Source organism: Pezoporus occidentalis, unplaced genomic scaffold (assembly GCF_034315485.1).
Source record: "Pezoporus occidentalis ecotype Australia unplaced genomic scaffold, CSIRO_AGI_Poc_V1 ctg26, whole genome shotgun sequence".
Lineage (NCBI taxonomy): Eukaryota > Metazoa > Chordata > Aves > Psittaciformes > Psittacidae > Pezoporus > Pezoporus occidentalis.
Window position 1 is genome coordinate 2819593 of NW_026914502.1, and position 19178 is coordinate 2838770.

At 41.4% G+C, this 19178-nt stretch overlaps 2 protein-coding genes across 8 annotated transcripts in view; both read left to right on the forward strand.

The window, feature by feature from the left end:
• The window catches only part of PHLDB2 (pleckstrin homology like domain family B member 2), a 116040-nt gene extending 112041 nt beyond the window's left edge, over nucleotides 1-3999 (forward strand). For all 7 annotated transcript variants that reach the window (XM_062623952.1, XM_062623955.1, XM_062623956.1 and 4 more), the window contains 2 exons: nucleotides 1191-1276; nucleotides 2050-3999. In XM_062623952.1, coding sequence (XP_062479936.1) covers nucleotides 1191-1276; nucleotides 2050-2190 — 227 coding nt within the window. In that variant the 3' untranslated portion in view covers nucleotides 2191-3999. The remainder of the gene's footprint in view (nucleotides 1-1190; nucleotides 1277-2049) is intronic.
• Nucleotides 4000-6259: 2260 nt separating this feature from the next.
• Nucleotides 6260-13910, forward strand: ABHD10 (abhydrolase domain containing 10, depalmitoylase). The gene is made up of 5 exons (XM_062623965.1): nucleotides 6260-6390; nucleotides 9818-10001; nucleotides 10811-10922; nucleotides 11894-12031; nucleotides 13082-13910. Exons 1-5 carry the CDS (start codon nucleotides 6285-6287, stop codon nucleotides 13421-13423), a joined length of 882 nt encoding a protein of 293 aa, XP_062479949.1. The 5' UTR covers nucleotides 6260-6284; the 3' UTR covers nucleotides 13424-13910.
• Nucleotides 13911-19178: the final 5268 nt, after the last annotated feature.

Here is a 19178-nt window from a genome sequence, read left to right on the forward strand (position 1 = left end):
CGCCAGTGACAGAATGATTTCTCGTACCCTTCATACAAGAACATAATTTATTATACTTGCCATGAAAATTAAATGGCTCGATGTGCTGAAAAGTCTTTCAGGAAATTAAATACACAGGAGTAGACCTTTTGAATTTGTCATATTTTGAGGGTCTAATGAATTTTGGACTGATTTTAATGGTAGGGGTATCCATTGCTCAGTCCATCTTTTTTAAAACACGTTTGAATTCATTACATTCATTCATTATATACCCACTGGATATTTCTTTACAAGGCTGCAGTAATAATATGAAGAATGTGACAAACTTGTTCTTAACATCTGGTTTATTGGTTAGCAAGGCCTGTAGGATCCAGTAGTGTTCCCATCTGGTACTGGTTTTATTAATGTATTTGTAGTGGTTATGTTAGTAGTTAACAGTTTCAGTTTTAAGTGCAGTATAGTTGTCATAATGCAATTTCAGTTACCAAAGAAAACATCTCATAGTGCCTCAGGGACTCCAGCCAACAAACATAGTTTCATGAGACTTCTGTGGCAGCTACACAAAAATGCAGCTGCTTGTGCAAGTGTGGATCTCTCTAGATTTTACATATATATAGTGTCTGAGACCTCACTTGGGAGTACTGTGTACGGTTCTGGTGTCCTCAGCATAAGAAGGACATGGAACTGTTGGAACAAGTCCAGAGGAGGGCCATAAGGATGATCAGGGGACTGGAGCACCTCCCGTATGAAGACAGGCTGAGAAAGTTGGGGCTGTTCAGCCTGGAGGAGAGAAGGCTGCATGGAGACCTCATAGCAGCCTTCCAGTATCTGAAGGGGGCCTATAGGGATGCTGGGGAGGGACTCTTCATTAGGGACTGTAGTTACAGGACAAGGGGTAATGGGTTAAAACTTAAACAGGGGAAGTTTAGATTGGATATAAGGAGGAAATTCTTTCCTGTTAGGGTGGTGAGGCACTGGAATGGGTTGCCCAGGGAGGTTGTGAATGCTCCATCCCTGGCAGTGCTCAAGGCCAGGTTGGACAGACCCTTGGGTGCCACGGTTTAGTGTGAGGTGTCCCTGCCCATGGCAGGGGGGTTGGAACTGGATGATCTTAAGGTCCTTTCCAACCCTAACTATTCTATATTCTGTTAGGATTTTGCTTCTCAAAGTACTGTTCAGTTCTCAAGTCATTCTCTCTTTTCCTTTTTCAGACAAACATGAAACTAAATTAAAAGGCGTAATATATTTTCAAGCTATTGAAGAAGTCTATTACGATCATCTAAAGAATGCATACAAGGTAAACAGAGTATCATAGAGCAGAACCCAAAGTACGGTAGCTGCTGTAAAGTCAAAGGGGGGAGCTGACATTAGTAGGAAAAAAGATAGGTAACAACACAAATAAAAACCCCAAACGAAGAGTGGAGGAAAAGGAAGATGAAGGTAGATCACTGATTAATGCTGTTGTTGTTTTTTTATTGGTAGGGTTGTGATTTCTTTATATACGTACTAATGAAAGCAGAGATACAGGTGTCTACCTGCCAAAAGGGATTTGTCGAAAGGAATTCCTTCTCCCAGTGGTGAGACCACTGAAATCAGTGGTGTTGGCAAATCAAGGGATGTCTGAATGTGTCTGTCACAGGGAGGGAGTTAACTGGTACTGGTGGTTAACTGGCAGCTCATGGCACCCCCTGCCTCTCACCTGTGATTTAAATGAGCTGTGAACAAGATTAATATATCCTTGGCATTTGGCTTTGTGAAACCCAAGGTGGTTTTGACCATTGTATAGAGTAGGGTGGTTATTTGGGCATGAAACTACAGTTTGGAGCCTCCTGTACTATTCCCTAATAGCCTAGTGGAAATACATTGTAAAGAGTGTTTATGATGGATACAGACACTTTAAACACGTCTCTGCTTCCAGTGCTGCAATGCAGGATGCACTGGTGCAGCATTCTGCATTTCAACTTTCTTCTTAACACTATCGTAGATTTTTTTGCAAGTAATTACATTTCTGGTACCATTAAATGGATTTGATTCCTTTCTTTTGATATGCTTCTTTCTGTTTTACTTTAGAGTCCCAACCCGTTGCTCACTTTCAGTGTTAAGACGCATGACCGGATATACTATATGGTCGCTCCTTCGCCAGAAGCCATGAGGATATGGATGGATGTTATTGTTACAGGCGCAGAAGGCTACACCCACTTCATGTTATAATAAATGGGGGCAATAGGGCATACTGCAATAACGTAACATATGAAGTTAGCCATATGTAGTGAAATCTGAAAAGCCAGTGAATACTCTGAAACATCCTCCTTATGATGTGCACCTGAAACCTCAGAATGAGAGGGGTTTACAAATGCATTGAAATGGGGGGGGGGAGGTTTACTTCTTTTAGTTGATCTTTATAGGAATGAAAAAGCTAAACTCTTGAGAGAATCGTAGTGCTCCAAAATGGATAACGAGGCAATTTTAATTACAGCATCTTGATTGAATGATAATTTCCTACAAATTCTTTTACAAGGAGAACATCTTCGTAAATTCATACTAAACCGTTTACAAATGCTCTCATCAGGATGCAATTCTAGAAATGGAACAAAAAGTTGTAATAAGCATATATTTTAATATGCACCATTTGACATTTATAGGCGATTAGGTGGCTTAAAAACTTTTAGTCAAGTATTTTATAAAAAGATAAAAAAGCAACCCTAAGGTACACACAGTTCTTGCCTTAGTAGTTAAATATTACAACAGAGCCAAAGAGTTACATGGTTCCCTTATCATAATGTTTTCATAATGTTAGTTGTACCTAACTCTCTGTAAGGGGACAGTGCCAAAACTCTTCATGACTTTTAATGTCATTAAATTGTTATGATACTCTGGGTGTTCAGACACTCAGTAACACCAACTGTATGTTTGAAGTGTGCATCTACGGAGCTGAAGAATAAAAGAGAAGGGTAGCTTTATAAAGATGCATTTTTCCACATGGGTATGAAATGGAAACACATGTATTAACTTCCTCATAAGGAATTGTTTGGGTTTCTTTAATTTTCCCTGCTGAATAGAATGAGGTGATTCTAGCCCCTACAGCAATTTTGCTTTATCTGATAAGGTCACAGTGTGGTTCTGACCTACTCTGTCTTAGGTGAAAGCTCTGCTGAAACCTCTCAACCACTGGTTCCCTTAAAGCCAGCCTCAAAATCTCCACCTAAATTCTTTGGAGCCAAATTTTCAGCCTCAGACAGTGTTTGTTTTTTTGGTTTTATTTTTGTTTTTTTAATGCATATCTGCACAGAATAATGATGTCAAATAGGATAGAGGCAAGTTTTAAGAGTTGACGTTAAGCAGTGTATGAATTAAAAACCCTGAAAAGTTTAAGTGATGGAGATTGAGATGCATAAAACAATGAGAATACCAAGGGTGCTGTGGTCTCCCATTTTAAACCCCCTTCCAAGTCCTCGAGTAATAGTGCAAAACCATAAATTATTTGAACTAAACTTCAAGCAAGTCTCTTATAATAAGACTTTAAAGGTTCTGTTTCAGTAATCAAAACTTATGTGCTATGTGGTTTGTGTGACAGAAGAAAGCACATTAGCCTTTTCTTTTTTCCTTGATGAAAACCTAATGGCTTTTGATGGAACAAATAAAAGACTGAAAGCAGAATAGAAGTACGCTGGCAGAATATTTTGTTATACTTTTTAAACATTGTATCTGTAATGAACGGGTTGAATTTCTTTGTGGCATACACAGGTGATAATGGTTGCTGTAGCATGACGAACATCAGTTTCGCCTTGAATCATGAAGGGACTGTTACTACAAGATAATTGTTATCATCTGTGTGGATCACGCCTTGTAATCTAATGATTTAAAACACTTATCAGAAATTGCTTTGGTTTATATAATTATTATTTTTCCTGATGTATCTTGATTTTACTCCTAAGTATGGTTATAAAGGTTTTCTAATAATGATTTTTGTATCCTGCATGATGCAATGAAGGCATTTCAATAAACATTTTTAAAAATACACTTGGTTTAGATATTCACTTGATTTTTCGTCTTGAGGCATTTCCGCCTGTTCTAAAGTTGCACACAGTTGTGCAGTAATCTTGTAATTCTTAGTAGTGTTTAATCTAACCATTCCGTGTGTTTCTCCACAAAAGAGCTCTGAAAAATAGTCCGTCAAGTGGCAGTGAAATTAGGAGCATAGTCTGTTTACTGCATACATAATATAATACCTTGAAATGTTTCAAAGAAGGTCATAAAAAATGGATCACCAGCCTTGGATATAGGCATATGTTTTGTTCCACAGCAAAACAGAAATTGCTGAAGTTCAAGGTTTTTCCCCAGTATTTGACACAGCCATGACTTGAATTGCAGGAACTGCTCACTGTAGAAGCCCATGCAGTTTTATGGTATCTTCTTTTCTGCACTAAGTTTGCTATCATCAGCTTTGGGGCCGGCAAGGATGCTGGAGAGGAACTCTTCGCTAGGGACTGTAGTGACAGGACAAGGAGCTGTGAGTTCAAACTTAAACAGGGGAAGTTTAGACTGGATATAAGGAAGAAGTTCTTTCCTGTGAGGGTGGTGAGGCACTGGAATGGGTTGCCCAGGGAGGTTGTGAATTCTCCATCCCTGGCAGTGTTCAAGACCAGGTTGGACAGAGCCTTGAGTGCCATGGTTTAGTGTGAGGTGTCCCTGCCCATGGCAGGGGGGTTGGAACTGGATGATCTTAAGGTCCTTTCAAACCCTGACTAATCTATGGTTCTATTCTATGATACTATCACAAAGTATGGTGGGGTTTGTAATAATGGCCATCAAGAGAGAGCAAGCAAAGCATGGCATTATGCACCATCTTTTATGGCCTTATGCAAGCCCTCTGAGCTTACCCCTCTGGGAGCCAAGTACCCACTTACCCTAAAGTATTTTGGGCAATTGCAAACCACACAGGCTTGTGCCTTAAAACCTTAGCTTCTGCACCCCTTGACCTAAAGCTGCTGACAGGGGCTGGCCTTGTCCCAAATCAGCGGTCTTCCCTCAGTATGCAGAGAGCCAGTTAACACACGGTCAAGATAACCTGATTATTTCACGTTTGCAAGAGATGGGTGGTAGGTGGTAACTCCACAAAGCTAGCATGCCCTCAGTCTGACAGCTATCCACTTATATACATTTCAAACAGTGAAAATCAGTGCCTGCTGTTTATGTAACAGTCTGTGCCTGTATCTACAATTATTGGCTCTTCTGTCATCTGTTTAAAGACTGTATATTTCACAACAGATGTTCTGTAAGGGTCCCTTATCTCAGGGCGTATGATTTTTAGTAGTATAATGAAACAAGTTCCTTTAGGAACACAGTTATCTTCCGTTTTGCTAGGCTTTGTCAAAAGTACTTCTGCCTTCCTACTCCTTCTGAAGTTAGATGCTGCTCGTCTTCTGATCCAGATGGTTCCTGTAAAAGGTACTGTGCATAAAGACCTTGTTTTGGCTACCATGGCCATACAAGTTAGACTGAGCAGAAATGGATGGGGCGGCGTGAGCTGGTTCAGAGGCCCTGCAGACCGAGGCATGGCCAAGCCCTGATGTTGCTGGATAGGTGATCAGGGCAGGTACACAAGGGTTTGAAACGTCCCTTCTGGATGGCTGGAGTACTATGTAATTATGGGCATCGAATTATCTTAGAATCACAGAATGGATTGGGGTTGGAAGGGACATTAAAGTGCACCCCTGCCACGGGCAAGGACACCTTCCACTAGCACAGGTTGCTCCAACCTGGTCTTGAACACTGCCAGTGACGGGGCAGCCACAGCTTCTCTGGGCACCCTGTGCCAGCGCCTCAGCACCCTCATAAACTTCGCTATACCCACCCTGCATCTCCCCTGTTTAGGTCTGAGCTCATTGCCCCTTGTCCTATTGCCGCAGTCCCTGAGGCGAGCCCTCCTCCTGCACAAAGCGAGGTGTATGCTTTATAGCAGTTTATACCCACATGTGGACAGGCAACTGGAACTATGAGGGTCCCCAGGCCGGGTCTTACCAGCCTTGTCTGGTAGAAGGCAGCCTTTACAAGGCTCCCCTCCCCAGAATACACACTATGGAGATGATCATTGAGTGCTTTTATTTGCAAAACGTTTATTTTATACTCCTTAACGACGCTGAGGGCAGGGAGCGGCTTCCCTCCACCTCACCGCTACACATGCGCACTCCTCACCCTGACCCTTCCCCTCACGCAGAGCCGCTCGGCGCATGCGCGTGTCCTCCGCGCTCCTGCCGGCTGCGCGTGCGCTGTGCGGCTGGCGGGGTAGTGGAGTCGCAGTAAGCATGGCGGCGGCTGGCACGCTGAGGGGGCTGGTGAGGGGCGGCTGTCGGCATCGTGCCTCGCCCGCCCTGGTGTTGTCGCCGATGAGGGCGGCCCTAGGGCTCCCGGGTAAGGGAAGGGTCCCGGGGCGCTTCTGCTGCTACTGCGGCGCTGCTTCTCCTCTCCCCCCGCCGCCTTCGTGGGAGCCCCGGGGGGAGAGGCTGCGTGTCCGCGGTGGGGGCGTCCCGGTCGGGAACGGGCCGGGTGCGTTCCAGGGGCCGGGGCTGTGTGGCTCCGGTGTCCCCCCCGCGGAACGGGTTTCTGATGGGCCTGTGAGGCGTGGGTCGGAGCTTGTGCACAGGGGAGAGCAGGTGCTGCCGGACGTGTGTGTGCAGGGCAGCTGCGTGTGTTCGCACTGGTGGTCGGTTCGCGGTAGGCTTCTGCCGCCGCTGCTTTCTGAGCGGCAAACAGGAGGTGGGCCGGTTCGCTTCTTCGGAGGTGAAACGTGCTGCTGTGTGAGGTTTTACCAGGCACCTGAGCAGCTTTGCTGGTGTCTGCTTTTGAGGGAGGTGATCCCGTGCCCAAACACGTGGTGCCCTTTCATATTGTTCGAGGCTCAGTGCTTGTCTAAGTTACGTATTCATTGCCTTAAATTTGACAGACAACCCCTTTTTCCTGATGTAATGAACCTCGTTTGAGGTGGCTTGGTGTAGAAGTGGGTAAAACTTAGGTGTCGCTAAAAGCGCACGCTTTACATCCGCATAATAACATTAATACGGTGGAGTGGTGGTGGTGTGATCCGAGTAGCTGGTTGTTGAGTGTGCTATTCGGTGCTCTGAGACTGGGCTAAGCAGCAGATCCTGCTGGCAGAACTGGTGGCCGCCTTACTCCTGTAGCGTAGCGGTTGCATGGAATAAGGTATGGATAATGTTGAGTTCGTTATCTCCAGAACGATGTTAATGTGCTGCTGCTATTGGTCACAGTCCCGGGGCCTTCCCAGGGCTCTTAAAGAGGATTTCTTTGGCTTTGGCATGTAGCACTGGTCTCAGTCACATTTCTGATGGTCATAAAATAAAAATTGCACAGTGGTTCTGATATGAAGAGAATTCTATAGCGTTAGGTCTGGGGGAGGAGGAGAGGGGACATGTCCTGTAGATAGGTACTTCTGTCTGCAACTTGCTTTTATGAACTCTAAGTGCACCCTTTGAAAGTGCTTTCTTACCAAGGGCTTTCACTGAAATCAGGGGGAGAAATGAATGGCTAGCTCCTCAGTTATTGATGTTTTTGTCTAAAGGGAAGTCAGAGCATGACTCAACTAACCTTGCTTTTGGATTGGCCCAGGTGGTTGTTTTTAGAGTTTTGCATTATTCAGGTTAGGATTGCTGCTGGTGCACTTAAAGTGACTTGTTAAATGTGGAATACTGGTTTGTGGAATAGCTTAGACAGCAGTTGTGTTTTGTAGCTGCAGTTGAAACCCTGCCCAGTGTCAAACCAGTGTGAGGACACCTCCAGAGTGCTGCAGAGTGGAAAACTGCAGCTTCAGAGGTGCTTATTAGGGCTTAAAGGAGAGAAAAATACTCCCAGTTCTTTTTCTGTCAAGTTTATTCTTCGTGTGTTTCCCCTGTTAGTGGCAGGTGAAGAAGTGACTGGCTTGCTGATAGACACACACACAATCAAAAAGCCATAGTGTGGATGCATCTGAGTGAATACATCGTTATTTATTCTCCTTTATAATACTTGATGCATCAATAGGATAAAGAAATGTCCATTGTTTCAGAGATAGAATGTTTCAGTCTATAGTTTAAGTGGTATAATGTCTGTTTGACGATAGGAAAGTGCTGAAACTAGCTGCACCCTGCATCTGTTAGGCATCCACATTTACTCATACATGTGCAAGTTTAAAAGCAGACAGACAAAACCCCCCAAATCCCTTGAATGTAATATCTCTGATAGTGAGAAAACGGAACTCAAGCCTGCAGAGCAGTTAAATGAGGTGACTGTCACAGCCTGATTTCGCAGTATTTACCCAGTAGATGTAACACTAGGAAGCCCAGTTGCATTGGTTTTGTACCTCTTTGTGGAAGAACTAAGCGTCTTCTAACCTAAGAATTAAGAGTATCAAAGTCTTTGAAGTCTCAACCAGTCCTTCAGTTTAACAAATTACCTTCCTGAGTAGGGTATCAGAGTGGATTAAGTCTCCGTACTACCCCTACGCATCACTTCTCATCCACAGTAGAGGTGCAATTAATTAACTGCTAAGCTTAAATACTTTAGCAGCTGTTGACATTCAGCATAGTTATTAATTAGTTCATATTTCCTGTATAAATCCTTTTTCCTTGTTTAAAACCAGCTTATTTTTTCAGTTATTAATGTGAATAATAGGGTCCAACTTAGTGTTTGGTTTCCAAATGTATCTAGTTTCTTATCTTGAACTATACAAAAGCAAAATAATGTGAAGACAATGCAAACAGGAAAACTCTCACATAATACACTGCAGGTTACTTTGACTGAAGTTGCACTCAGTGATCTTTCGTTTGTAAACTGTACCAAATTCATTTGCAAAGTGCTGATTCATTCTGTATAAACAGAACAATCTGAGTACTGGAATAATGTAACCTCTACAGTGAGAATACACCAAACCATGTAATGGGATATCTGTGCCACATTTGTACAGGCATAAGAAAATCATAGCTCTACAACAATCAACTCTTCTTATGAGATGTGTTTAATGTATTGCTTTGTATTTACAGAAAATGTAGGTTTGTTTTGGTTTTTTGCCTTCTGTGTTTCATATCTGAGAAAAGGACATATGTTAAGGTGGCATAGTGTTAAAATGAACCTTTTTTAACTGTCCCTGGCAATAATCTTTCACTTAAGCAGGAATACCTGTTGATGATATGATGGAAAAGGCTAGATGTCATTTACTTCATTTTGTTTGAAACAATGCTAATGTTGGTTTATGTTCATCATGTTGGAGAAGTTAGTCGCAAGATTCTTTCCCGGTTTCCACTTCTGAACTGCCCTGTTGTACATCATCTTCATAACTTTTGTGGATCTGGGGTTTTACGCAGATGCAGTTTTGTCCTTCAGTTTTAATTTTCATCAAAAAATTTGTCTCCTCATGTCTTTGTAGACTTATCATTGCACATATTCAGTCCCAAAGTTGTATTTGTTTGAAATTCAGTTGGGGGGGATTGGGGGGGGGAAGCTGAAAAATGAAGAGTTAAGCTGAGTAAACATATTCAAGATGGTATAAAACAGGAAGACAAATATTGTATAGGGAATATTGGTATTTGGCTTCAGTCAGCCTCTCTGCTGAGTGAACTCCTTGCATACATGATTGGCATTTAATGATTTGAGAATAAATCAGAGTCAGCTTTCCCTTTCAGATTGATCAGTACTAGGTAGTCATCAAAAAATAAAGGCGATACTTATTTGAATCAAAACATCTTATTTTCAGATAATATGCCCATATTTCCTGAATCCTAGTTTTATAAAATATAGTGTTTCTGCTGAAGTTCTCATGATGGTTGTACTAAATAGTTCTTTTTATTAGTTTGCAGGCTGAAGTCATCAATCAGCTTTCTCACTCGACCAGATCAACCAAATCTTGCTTATCATAAGCTAAAAGGCAGGCATCCAGGGGTTATTTTCCTTCCAGGCTTTAATTCAAATATGAATGGTAAGAAAGCAACTGCCCTTGAAGATTTCTGCAGCTCTCTAGGCCATGCCTTCGTCAGGTACATTCAAATTACATTGGTCTTGAAAAAACAAGATTAGTATCGTGGGTTGGGTAAGGCATTTGGACAAAACCATACAGACTTCGGAATGCATGCTGTGCTGTACACACAAGCTAAGAAGTGTCTTTCCTCCTTTTCAAATGTGGGATTTCTGTCTGTGGCAAGGACAATGTATTCTCAAAGTAATTCAGAAAAGGAATTAATTTTTGTAGTCTAGCCAGTGCTATATGTTACATTAAGGCTATAAGTACAAAAGATCAAGAAGAAAGGAACAGGGGTTCTAGTTTTTTTAAGTTACAACTGTAAGTTACATCTATAAGAGTGCTTCTTAAGTGCCAAATCTTCAGTTACCCAGTGTCTTCTGCAGTTTTACACCACCACGTACATGCTTGGTGATATTCTCCTTTGATAGACTAGGTTGAATCCTGAGTTTCATAATTCTTCATATTTGGGTGTAGCATTTGAAAGAGAGTTTGTATATTTAAAAAAATACCTTTAAACATGCAGTATTTGGTTGTTGGTTTGTTGGTTGTTTTTTTTTGTCTGTAAGGGAAATTCTTTGGCTGGGAAATACTCTTGTAACTTTGGATATTGTTAGATCAAATCATAAGAGAGCACTGCATTGCTAGTTGTTTGTGTTGTCTTTCAGCCTCTTTTCATGTGATTTCTGGTGCTAGTGATACACAGGACTAAGTAAGAAAGTATTTAATGCAGTATCTTGTCCCTGTTTCATTTGGTTAAATGGTACTATAGCTTCTGTATTGCTATAGACAGTACAATGATTTTCATTTTGATGGTTTCTTTTTCAGATTTGATTATACAGGATGTGGAAGTTCAGATGGTAAATTTGAAGAGTGTACATTTGGGAAGTGGAGAAAAGATGTACTCTGTATACTGGATGAACTTACAGATGGACCACAGGTTATATTTTATTTTTAAATATAGAATGCTTTTTGTCCTCAAGGTAGAACATGAATCAAAATTACATCATAATAGCTCTGGTCAACAGTAGCTTCTGTTTAACAACTGCCATCTGCTCACTTTCAAGCTGACTCATTTGAGAGGTTGTATTCATAGGACCTCTTTTGCAAGCAGGTGGATCACAAGATCTTGGAAATGTGAGTTGGCAGGACCTCCTGGAGGTCGTTTATTAGAGCCTCCTGCTCAGAGCAGGGCTGTCATCCCTCCCAGTGGAAAGTGTGACATTGCCCCATTCTGATACATTAATTAAAGGGTTTGCAGGAATGTTACAAGTTAAGATACTCTATCATAGAATGGTTAGGGTTGGAAAGGACCTTAAGATCATCTAGTTCCAAGCCCCCTGCCATGTGTAGGGATGCCTCTCACTAGACGATGCTGCCAGAGATTCTATATGATAAAATAACTTACAAAAACCAGCAGAAGCAGCACTTGACTTCTTTAGTTACTTTAGAAATGACTGTAAGAAACTTAAAATCTCCTGCAGCCTGGAAATGCCGTACTTAGTGTTGTGTTTAAAATGATTTTGTATTACAAATTTGTATTTTGATCTGTATTATTGCATTTGTTAACCTCTTTCACTGCACTGAGCCTTTACCACCTGCATTTATTTTAAGAAAGAAACATAAAGTATGCATGTGATACTGAATTGCTTCAACTCTCATTTTCTTTACAGCATTTCAGGCTCAGGCAGCAATAACCAGCCATGCTAAACAAAAAGAATAGTAAAATACCAGGTCCTATGGTGCTTACTCAGGCAAAATTCCCACTGGAGGTGACAGCAGTTCTGCCTGGGTAAGGACAGCAGGATAATGCCTAAGGTTTAAGTAATTAAACAGAAAGAACTTGTAAAAGAAGGAAAAAATTATTAGCCATTTCCTGTAAAGTAATGTCTTATTTTCTCTCTTTTTCAGATTCTGGTGGGCTCCAGCATGGGTGGATGGCTGATGCTTCATGCCGCAGTAGCACGCCCAGATAAAGTAGCTGCTCTAGTTGGAGTAGCTGCAGCAGCAGACTATCTTGTAACAACTTTTAAGAAGCTTCCCATTGAGGTAAATGTTGATTGTTGGCTTTTGTGCAGTCTAGAAATCTGTCATGCATTTAAGACATTCTGTTGTTCAAACTGTACTTTCCCTGTAAGTCTTTCTCTAAATTTTCTGTGTTGGTGGTAGAGAAAAGCTGCAAATTTACATTAATCTAAAAGTCTGCAAAATACTGTGCTTGGAGTATGAACCTACTGTGAGCACTACCTGGAACGTGTTTACATGACTGTGGCATATAGAACATAAAGTTAGGGTCCATTCGATTTCAGTGTTGAGTACTGTATATTTGCATTCAGTTCGGATCCGTGTGCTTTCAGGGATGGGGAAGTAGCTGCTGAAGTAGTAGAGATGACACTGGGTGAGATGAGTCTGACATACAGGTTGTGTGTGTGCGTAGAAAGGGAATTCTTCGAATCAGTGTGTTTGTAAAGACTAGAAGATGTAGGTGGTGGGAAGTCTCTTTGAGTTGCTTCCTTGATAATGATGTCCAGTCTTAAGGAAAGTAAGTTGGGTGTTATAATGTGACAAATAAACACAGCAATAAATAACTCTACCTTAGAATAATTAAAGTATTTTCCTGATTTTTTTTTCTTTAAAGGCACTCCATAGTACCTTGTGTGAGATTCTGGAAGTGTGGTGTTTAGACATAGCTGTTGTGGCAATGACTGAAAAAGACTGATCACTGGAAAATCCTTTTTCCCTAGGATTCTTCTTGTTTGAAGTGAGCTGATTAAAGCCCAAGAGACTTAATGGTCATGGTGGCTCTATGTCTTTTCCTTTCTGATAGATTCTGACTGAGAAACTTAATTTCCTTGGTGAATTCCAATTGGATTAATTTGGAGGAGAGGCATGCAGAGTAGCTTTTGTGCTGTGGTAGGGGGGTTTGTCTTTTCAGATGCTGGAAGTGAAATAGGAATGAAGCTCCTCTGCTGATAAAAATGAACAAAGTGAAGTTTTATGCCTGGTGAAGTTTTGCTGCATTTAGAACAGAAATAAGCTGAGATGCTCCAAAGAGCTGGTAACATCTGTCTTGTCTATTCTTTGCTCTTTTTTCTATAGACACAAAATGAAATAGAAGAAAAAGGTGAATGGAGGTTTCCAACAAGGTATAATGAGGAAGGATATTACTCACTGAGATACGACGTTATCCAAGAAGCAGAAAATCACTGTTTGCTAAATAGCCCTATTCCTATAACATGTCCCATACGACTTATTCATGGCATGAAGGACAGCGATGTCCCTTGGCAGATCTCTATGCAAGTCGCTGATCGTGTTTTGAGCAAAGATGTGGATGTTATCCTCCGCAAAACTGGCCAACACCGGATGAGTGAAAAGGAGGATATAAAACTTCTTGTGAACACTGTTGATGATTTAATTGACAAGCTGGCAACGTTCTCTTAAGCTGCAGAGTAGCATAAGTGCATGAACTCTACACCTGACTCTTTTCCATGAGTAGCAGAAACCCTGATCTTAACAAGATGATGCCTGTGACTATCACAGTAGGAGCTGAGCTTTATCTGCTGTTTTCTTACCTCTGTTTCGTAAATACAGGTATTAATGCTGCATTTGCACAGACAGTCCCAAAGCTGAAGGAGTGCTGCTGGTGTGTTCAGAACCTCTCCTTCACCGTTTAAACCTTTTTTCATAGACTTCCTACACTTTTGTACTGAAATGTTGATTTGTCTTTGTCACTATTGGCCTGTACAGTAAAACTTCAATTTCCCGTGTTTGACACCTTTTCAGTACTGTCCTTCTGCTGTAACATTTTTGTGTCTTATGTTTGAAACCATCAGTGCAAGGCAAAATGTAACTTAAGCGTTTACTTGTGTTATTATTACTAGAAATAGCTAATACCATGAAGCGCAATAAACAGATTTCAGATAAATTATTATGTTGTTCTTTAATACTGTTAAAACTGAAGAGTGGAAGGCACACCCTGATGGTGTGCTTCAAGTACTTAAAGTACCATGTAAAGAAGAAGTTAACTTAAAAGAATGCAGGGCTTCACATTGCAATCAGACCTCTTTTATGTAGGTTTATCAGTAGGGCTTCTGTCCTCTTGTCCAGGCTTACATCTTGAGGTAGTTAATTTGTGGGCCTACTATTAAGGGATCAATATATTATCTTGGTATGTACTGAAACTGGATCAGCGTAGTGACTCTTACAGTAACTTCTTTATAAAGTGGAGAGTACAGCATCATAGGGTAACACTGCCTCTTCTCTGTGACTTGGGAACTGTAGATTACTAGGAGCAGTGTCTTCAGAGTTAGAAATTTGAAGTGCAAGCCTGAAAACTTGTAAATGAAACTTGATAGTTGGATAATTCCTGTAATGTCAATCCATAGAATTAATAGTAAATGGGTTTAATTGCAAATGTAACTGTAATCTCAGTTTTGTCAAAAAGTACAGTGCCATTCATACACTTGAAAAAGAGAGAGGAGCTTAGGTGAGAGGCTGGAAATAGGTGAGGCTGGCCTTAATATGAAACATCAGTCAAATGTACAAGTTGTTTCTGGCTTTATTATTTCAAGTAGTAAATGGCATCACTATTGCTACCTGGTGTATTGTGTGCAGTTCTGGTGTCCTCAACATAAAAAGGACATGGAGCTGTTGGAACAAGTCCAGAGGAGGCCACGAGGATGATCAGGGGACTGGAGCACCTCCCATATGAAGACAGGCTGAGAAAGTTGGGGCTGTTCAGCCTGGAGAAGAGAAGGCTGCGTGGAGACCTCATAGCAGCTTCCAGTATCTGAAGGGAGGCTATAGGGATGCTGGGGAGGGACTCTTCATTAGGGACTGTAGTGACAGGACAAGGGGTAATGGGTTAAAACTTAAACAGGGGAAGTTTAGATTGGATATAAGGAAGAAGTTCTTTACTGTTAGGGTGGTGAGGCCCTGGAATGGGTTGCCCAGGGAGGTTGTGAATGCTCCATCCCTGGCAGTGTTCAAGGCCAGGTTGGACAAAGCCTTGTGTGCCATGGTTTAGTGTGAGGTGTCCCTGCCCATGGCAGGGGGGTTGGAACTGGATGATCTTAAGGTCCTTTCCAACCCTAACTATTTGATGATTCTACCTTAAAAAACTTAAGCTCTTGGGGGTAAGGTATTTTTAGAGAGATTGTCATTTTCAGTTGAAGTATATTGTACTTTGCCACGGTTTTAATTTAAGGTTTTCAGTTTAAAACAAATCACAAAAAAATGCAACAACAAAACAAAAAACCTCCAAACCCTAAATTTCAGATAAATTCCTGTGAAATAGAGTTTTATTTAGGCTTGAATACTGCAAAACTCAAGAAGCTATGAAGTAATAAAAAATTGAATTCTGGTATGAGAGTAAAACAGGCAGCTCTAGTTTAGATGTAAACCTTCTAATTCAAGTGTAGTGATTCCTTAGCTCAGGAAACTTGTTTGAGGAATCACAGCATTCCGTATAATATGAAATTCCAGATATTTCTGTTTCTGGTGTAGTCTTGTCTTCTCTTTGTATGAATATGCAATCCACTACTTAAGCTTTAAAACCTCTTGAATGGGTTTTTTGCTTGTGAGAAAAATCAGTTCAGGTGATTTATGCAGCTTGCTCAGCCACTTCCATTCCTGAAGGTTGAGCTGTGTTCGTGTATTGTTAAACAGTTGTTGTCTTTTTATGCATCAGATAAAACCTGAAAAATAGATGTTGTGGGTTTTAAGGACACAGGCGAATCAAAATCCAGTTCCTTCAGCGCTTTCTGCTCTTACCTGTGGCAGTGTTTTTAATTTACTCTTGTCACAGCTCTTGGGTGGCTTTTGGAAGAGAAAGTTGGCAGAAAGTGAACTGCAGTAATTCCAGAGCAATTCATTTTAATTAAGGCTCAAAGTAACGAGTTGTTTTGATGTCCTTTGTGTTCACAGGTATCAAAGGTATTCCAGTAACTGAAAGCTTTTGAGCTATTTCTTCTTTTATATTGGGATTTATACCTATAAACACGGAATTTAACCAGAATACTTCAGACAGGGAAAAGCCTTCATGTGTCTGCATATACTGTAGTGTGTTTCTCTTGAAAGAATGGCACTGTGGTCATTCAAAGCTTCACTTTAGCCTGTATTAAGCAATTGATATTTTATGGATAAGGTCTTTTTTTCCAATGCCTTAGAGCTAGATGAAAACAAATGTGAAGGGGAGCAGTCTCAGGATTAGGTTTTGGGGGGTTCTTTTTCTTGTACCCTTTCCCCCATTAGTCTGCTGTAATAACTTTAGGTGGGAGAAGGCAGCATAACAGGGTTGACACAATTGTTTAGGATACAAAACTGCAGCATCGGTTTGCTCAAACCACAGCATTAGTGAAACTCAATTCTAGGGAGTTTTGTTGTTTCCTCTGTCTTACTTCTCTGCTTCCTAAATCAGTTAATGTAATATGACTGTTAGTGGTAACATTCATGTTACAGGTACATCCCACATCTGCTACATACAGCACAAATGCAAAGGCAGAGATGGTGCTTGCTTTATACGGTATTCCAGATAGTATTTTGAGATGCAGTGGATGCCAGTGCCCTTCTCTCTGTGTTCACCTATCATTTTCTAAATCCAGCCTATATTCCCTAAGTATGAAGAGGTGGCTCTGAGGTAACCTTAAGCAGAGAGTTTTTCCTCTGACTTTGCCACGGTAGTTCCATTGGTGTTTCATTTTGCAAGCGTAGCATTTTCCTTGTGTTCATGCTGGAAAGTAGCACCACGTTGATTACCGTCAACTTGGCATGTCCAAGTGCCTGAAAACAAGGGGTAGATGATAACCAGGAAGATTGACGTTTTACCCATGACTAGCTCTTGACCTGTCAGGAAGTTTTGACAGTCTTGAATGGTACAGAACCATGTTTTGTCCCCTGAGTTAATGCCTGTGGCATCTCTTTAGTCTTTGCCAGTAAGTGCCCGGATAATGAATTACTTTGAGTATTAGCCATGTTTCAAAACAAGTATTTATTTTCTCTGTAGAAATACTGTGTTAAACTAGGGTATTACAGATTGGGGAAGCTCTGCATGGTGAAAATGTTTAAAACCCTTGGGTTTTTTTTTCTTAAGGACGTCTCATTTGCTGTTGCATGCAAAGTATGTTTTGTGAATATCTAACGAATATGTGTTTCCTTGCACAAAATAATCAGTGTCTTTCAGATTTACCAGCTCCATCTTGTGCTGCCTGTGGAGTTGGGTTTTTGTTGACTACTGTAATCTGCACATAGTTATTTTTAGTAGCACTCTTAGCTCAAGCTGTTAGCCTTCTAATTGTCTATAACCTTTGGCAGATGTGAATACGACTTCTGGGCTCATCTCGCTGAGCGTGGTATGGACCTGTTGGGGCTGACACTGCTGTCACAGTACAAGGAAGTTCAGGGCACTGACAGGGCAACTCTGCTGCTTGTGGTGGTGGTTATAATCAAACAATAGTAGTTGAAGAAGCACCTGGAGGTATTTGTTATCTATGTAATGCTTAAAAAATGACTCCTGCTGGGGAGTTACAGTCATTCAAGTTTCATGAGTTAGTAACAAAAAGCTTTTATAGCTAGGCAGAAAGCTTGATTAGCATGCAATGCCAAAGAAGCAGCTAATGGTTTTCATTAACAAGAAGCAAAAGCGTTGCCAGCTGACCTTGTCTGTCCTTAGTCCTTACCAGGATTTTTGTTTCAGATCTATTGTAAAATCAATCTACTTGTGCCTTAACTTGTAGGGGAAAAAAAACCACCCTGTCCTGGGTTCAGCAGTAGCAGTCATTTTTCTCCTTCTTAGTAGCTGGTGCAGTGCTGTGCGTTTGACTTTCAGCCTGGGAACAGCGCTGATAACACCGATGGTTTTAGTTGCTGCTCAGTAATGTTTACTCTGACCAAGGACTTTGTGAGCCTCATGCTCTGCCAGGGAGGAGGGGAAGCCGGGAGGAAGCAGAGACAGGACACCTGACCCAAACTGACCAAAGAGGTATTCCACACCACAGCACGTCATGCCCAGGATGTAGAACTGGGGGCAGTTACCCAGAAGGGCTAGATCACTGCTTGGTCAGGCCGGATATCGGTCTGCGAGTGGTGAGAGGTTGTATTCTCTTCCCTTGTTATTTCCTTTATCATTATTATCATTGGTGGTAGCAGCAGTGGTTTGTGTTATACCTTAGTTACTGGACTGCTCTTATCTCAACCTGTGGGAATTACATTCTTTCCATTCTCCTCCCCATCCCTATGGGAGCGGTGCAGGGAGGGAGGGAGTGAGAGGCTGCGTGGTTCTGATTTACGGCTGGGCTTAACCCACAACACCCCAAAAACCCCAAACCTAAAAACCCTACAATCCCATTTTGCCTTCTAAAAAGAGAGGAAGTGATGAGGTGTGCTTTCCATGTTTGGGATTAAACTCTGCAATAGACCAGTATGTATTGAAAGAGTCTCTAAAGCTCATTCCACTTGTTTCCTAATAAACAAGTGATCTTCTTCTATGTATTTTGAGCTGTACTAATGCAGTTTTATATACATGTATTTTTCTCTTGTCAAGTGTTCTATTTGTTCTGTCTCTTCCATTGTTTGGCTTTGTATTACACATTTCAGCTGGTTTGGTTTCGTTGGGGTCTTTTGGGGTTTGTTGTTTTTCTTTGTTAAATGGTGTTAAGTGTTTCATGCAATTTCAGTTTAACTTACTGTCTCTTTGCATCAACGCTAAATGCAAACAAAGCAGTTCACAAAACCCTCCTAGCTGGATAGGCCTTAGAAGAACTGCCTCCTGCTGTTTCTTTCTTATGTTAATTTTGATGATGTGCTCTCTCGGACACGGCTGTTATTCAATGGGGCTAACAGATTTATGGTACCGTACTTTCCACACAAAATTAAAACGTGCTTAGAGCCTAGCTTCCAACCACCTCCGTGTCTGCAGCTGCTCGGATGTTTCCAATGCTCTAGTCATACTGCAATGCAGAGTTACGTGTTCAGAACCAGTCTCTTGGTCAGAGTCACTACATTAGGTCTCTGCTTGGCATTTCTCCTTGAGCTTTATCCCCTTCTCTGACTGGGGGAGGGTGCAGAAGTGGGAGGGAATAATGATGTCCTGAGGAATAGTGAGGTTTGTACTTATTTGGTTCTTAAGTGACATAGTTGTGCTGTCTTAGATGGGCATGCCTTACCCTTCCAGATTTGGAGGGGTTTCTTAATGCTAAAA

Bases quoted from the DNA above. Each gene is read 5' to 3' on its own strand.
- ABHD10 (XM_062623965.1), top strand. From the start codon at position 6,285: ATGGCGGCGGCTGGCACGCTGAGGGGGCTGGTGAGGGGCGGCTGTCGG. The intron at 10,002-10,810 runs GTACATTCAAAT...TTTCTTTTTCAG, and splicing joins CTAGGCCATGCCTTCGTCAG to ATTTGATTATACAGGATGTG. The intron at 12,032-13,081 runs GTAAATGTTGAT...TTTTTTCTATAG, and splicing joins TTAAGAAGCTTCCCATTGAG to ACACAAAATGAAATAGAAGA.